A 4336-nucleotide genomic window follows, 5' to 3' on the forward strand; every position below is an offset into this window, starting at 1 on the left:
CCACCATGCCCGGCTGATTTTTTTTATTTTAATAAAGATGAGATTTCACCATGTTGGCCAGGGTGGTCTGGAACTCCTGACCTCAGGTGATATACCCGCCTCTGCCACCCAAAATGTTGGGATTACAGCCATGAGCCACCGCACCCTGCCATTTTTTTTTTTTTTTTTTTTTTTGAGATAGGGTTTCTCTCTGTCACCCAGGCTGCAGTGCAGTGGTGTGATCTCGGCTCACTGCAACCTCCGCCTCCTGGTTCAAGCGATTCTCCTGCCTCAGTCTCCCAAGTAGCTGGGATTACAGGTGCCTGCCACCATGCCCGGTTAGTTTTTGTATTTTAGTAGAGATGGGATTTCACCGTGTTGGCCGGGCTGGTCTTGAACTCCTGGCCTCAAGTGATCTGCCTGCCTTGGCTTCCCAAAGTGTTGGGATTACAGGCGTGAGCCGCCGTGCCTGGCTGTATTGATTTTTCAGATACCAAAACCTACATTTTAAATTAAAACCTGCTTGCAAACAAATACAAATATGTAAAGCCAAGAATGGAAATTAGATGTCAGCCCCACCCAAGGGGTGATCAATGTTAATTAAGATCTGTGTCCTCTCAGAAGTTTTTATTATAAATATGTATATACATGTGCGTATTGCATTACATATATTTTGCAAGTATGGGATCTTTCTGTACATAGAGCTTTACTATTATAGCCTGACTTTTGAATTTTTAAGTTTATCATAGCTATTTTTCATGTCATTATCACCTCGTTTTTAGCAACAACGAAGTATCCCATTGGATGGAACTCTCTCTTGTGTCTTAGCATTGCACACAGCTCCCAACATAGCACTGGCATAGCTTGCATTCCAGCAAGCATCTATTGTCTACTGCATGGAAAATTCCAGAAGTTTCGATTCTTGTTGGGGCTTAGATGGTCCTCACATACCTGAGTTCTGTCTATGTTCTCGATAAGGGCTAAAGCAGGTTCAGACCAAAGGGTGTGTGTGTGTGTGTGTGTGGTGTGTTGGGCGTGGGAGAGGGTTGTAACCAGGGTACCCTCTCTGCCTCTGCCCAGTAAAGACCCACCAGCCTTCTCTTGGGGGCAGAGAGGAGGTGTTGCCCTGTCTTCTGGGGACACCATGCCCTGAGCCCGGGCGCTGTGCTCCCCCTGCAGGCTGCGTACAGTTCCTGCAATATTATTACCAGAGGGGCTGCCTCTACCGGCTGCGGGCCCTGGGGGAGAGGAACCACCTGGATCTCACAGTGGGTGAGTAACTGGGCCTGGGTTGGAGCGGGGGCAGGTGCTGGACCCGCCAGCTCCCCCACACCGGGAGTGTGGCCCAGCGAGCACCTCCCATACAGTGGAGCCAGACCGCTGCCCTTTATGCCGAAGCGCCTTCCAGAATTCATCCTGGATTCTGTTTCAGCTGCCAAGTGCCAGGCCAGCTGCATACCAGCCCCTGAGGGCAGGGCCTCTGTGTCAGCCTCTGGAAGTATCTATTTTTGTGTGTGTGTTTTAGAATGTATACACACACACACACAAAATTAGCCATTTGTCTATAACATGTCTACATACCAACATGTATAGTACATAAATGCACGTACACGGGGGAGACATGCTTCATTCTTAAGCCATAGGGGTGCCGGTCAGAAAATTGAGGAGACCCCCTCATTGAGAATTTCAGGGGAAACTGTTTTTAATACAACTCTGCTATCTTTTTTGGTTTTTTTTTGAGATGGCGTCTCACTCTGTTGCCCAGGCTGCATTGCAGTGGCATCATCTCTGCTCACTGCAACCTCCTTCTCCCGGGTTCAAGCGATTCTCCTGCCTCAGCCTCCCGAGTAGCTGGGATTACAGGTGCCCGCCACCACACCCAGCTAATTTTTGTATTTTTAGTAGAGACGGGGTTTCACCACGTTGGCCAGGCTGGTCTCAAACTCCTGGCCTCAAGTGATCTGCCTGCCTTGGCCTCCCAAAGTGCTGAGATTTCAGGCGTGAGCCACTGCACCTGGCCAACTCTGCTGTCTTTTGACATGGTCATTTCCATCAAATTACTCTGCTAAGTAGCTCCTCCTGTCTCAAGACTCAATAGAAGTGATGCATGCGAGAATTCATGATAAAATGCAAAGCCCTGTGCAGATTAAAGAAATTAGTAACAACGTAGCGTCCGGCACCTGTGCGTGCTGTCAGGGCCACCTGGCTCTTGGTGACTTGAGGAGTGAGAGCAGTCGGGCTGGGTGACAGGGCTGCTATTGCCATAGTGAATGCCCACCCAGCTATGACAGGTGAGGGCTGACCCTCCGCATGTGTGCGTGGCTCATCTTAGGGTGACTGGCGTGGCTGGGGGTGGGTGTCTGGTGGGGCTTTGGGGGCAGCAGAGCCCCTCAGTGGGTCCTTTTTCTTCCCTCCTCTCCACAGAAGGGTTCCAGTCCTGGATGTGGCGGGGCCTCACCTTTCTCCTGCCCTTCCTCTTCTGTGGCCATGTGAGTTTCTCTGGAGGTTGTGGGTATCTCCTATCTGGGCTGACCTCCAGGAACAGAAGGTCTTTAGGCCTTGCCCTCTTTCTCCATCCGTCCCCATGCTGGGCCCCATGGCATCCTGGGGCCTGGGCAGCCTCTGAGCCCAGGGATGCCAAGGCAGGAGCCAGAACTGGCCCAGCCCTGCCCTGGCCTCGGGTGCCTGCTCATTTTGGGGGGTGTCTGACAGTGCTGTGGGTAGTTGATACCCAAAGTTGGGTGTGGGGCCTGGGCATCTCCCTGGCTTTCTATGTGGCTGGCCAGGGGAGCCTGGTGGGTGAGCAGCGCCTGCCTTCCTCTCTCTAGTTCTGGCAGCTCTACAATGCCGTCACGCTGTTTGAGCTCTCCAGCCACGAGGAATGCAGAGAATGGCAGGTATGGAGGGTGGGGGCATGCTCGGGGGAGGTTCCCTGGAGGGCTGGGGTAGCAGGGATGAGGTGTATGTGTGGCATGCTGGGGTGCAGATTGCTGGGGAGGGCTGGGATGGCAGATGTGGGGGTGGGGTGTGTGTATGTGTGTGGTGTGCTGGGGAGGTTCCTGGGGCGGGCTGGGCTCGTAGGTATGGGGTGTGTGTGTGTGTGTGTGTGTGTGTGTGTGTGTGGTGTGCTTGGGGGGAGGCTCCTGGAAGGGCTAGGGGTGGAGCCTCTCCCAATCTATGGATCCAAGGAGGTTCGCCCCATAGAGCCCTTCCCAGGCCTTGTCCAAGCCTGAGGCCTCACCCCTTCACCCAGGTCTCCTGAATCTCTGCCTTCAATGGCAAAACCCTGCAGTTTGGGAGTAGCTGTGCTGTAGATTCTGGGGTGCTGGGGGCAGGGGTTCAGCAGGGCAGATGCCCCAGCCTGGCCCTCCTCTCTGGACTCCCCCAGGTGTTCGTGCTGGCGCTCACCTTCCTCATCCTCTTCCTTGGCAACTTCCTGACCACGCTCAAAGTCGTGCATGCCAAGCTCCAGAAGAACAGAGGCAAGACAAAGCAGCCGTGAGCCTCAGGCTCCCGTGCCCTCGGCCCAGACTTCAGACTGCAGGGGGCTCCGGGCTTCTTCCCAGTCGCCATCTCAGGCACGTGGCGTCGCTGGGAGAGGGCCCAGGCCCTGGTCCCCCAACGGACTAGGGGAATGTGAGCCCCGCCTGTCTGCCCACCTATTTATGACATATTTAATGCTGGGTCCCCCATCGTCCCTGGAACCCGAGGCCTCCCCCCTGTGCTTGAAGGTGGCCGAGGCCAGGCCAGTCTTCCTGGGGATGGGGCCTGAAGCCTCAGGGAGCCCCTCTGTTCCCACTCTGTCATTTGAACCCCTCTGGGTGGGGTTTGGATGTGCCTCGTGGGGTTGGATTTATGCTGACCTGCTACTTACCAGGCCCAGGCTGGGGTGGTGTGAACCCTCAGTGTCCTGTGGCGCCCCCACCCCGGGGCCACTCTGCTTCTGCTGTGAGCCCCCTCCTCGCCCACCCCGCCAAGTGGAGAGGGTTATTTAAGTTCTCAGAGACCCACTGTGTCTGCCTCGTGCTCTTCTTGCCGCTGGGAGCGCTGGGGGTGTCCTGAGTCAGGCTGTGAGCAGAGTCGCCACCAGAGGGCGCCCCAGGCCCTGGGTAGTCCAAGGGGACAAGGACATTCCCGCCTGCACTTCAGGGTTCCCTGACCCCCATCTTGCAGCCTACCTTCCTGCAGTCTCGCGGCAGGTACCTGGGGAGTGGGACCAAGACCCTTGGCCCCTGTGGAGGGGACCCACCTCCCCTCTCCTTCCCGGAGGTTCTGGATGTTGTGGGAGGGAGGTGGGGATGCCTGGCAGGCTCACCCCCACGGGCCGCACCCTGAGGCGGGGCCAGAGCCGCTGGGC

General features: G+C 55.8%; 1 protein-coding gene across 2 annotated transcripts in view; it reads left to right on the forward strand.

The window, feature by feature from the left end:
• Positions 1 to 3985, forward strand: part of TMEM120B (transmembrane protein 120B) — a 67219-nt gene extending 63234 nt beyond the window's left edge. Inside the window, exons 9-12 of one of the 2 annotated variants that reach the window (XM_017863983.1) lie at positions 1060 to 1251; positions 2404 to 2468; positions 2808 to 2876; positions 3368 to 3985. In XM_017863983.1, the coding sequence (XP_017719472.1) occupies positions 1060 to 1251; positions 2404 to 2468; positions 2808 to 2876; positions 3368 to 3481 (440 nt within the window). In that variant the 3' untranslated portion in view covers positions 3482 to 3985. The remainder of the gene's footprint in view (positions 1 to 1059; positions 1252 to 2403; positions 2469 to 2807; positions 2877 to 3367) is intronic. The other variant, XM_017863984.1, reaches the window with a different exon arrangement.
• The last annotated feature ends 351 nt before the right edge of the window (positions 3986 to 4336 follow it).

This window comes from Rhinopithecus bieti, unplaced genomic scaffold, assembly GCF_001698545.2.
Source record: "Rhinopithecus bieti isolate Rb0 unplaced genomic scaffold, ASM169854v2 scaffold_74595, whole genome shotgun sequence".
In the NCBI taxonomy this organism is placed as follows: Eukaryota; Metazoa; Chordata; class Mammalia; order Primates; family Cercopithecidae; genus Rhinopithecus; species Rhinopithecus bieti.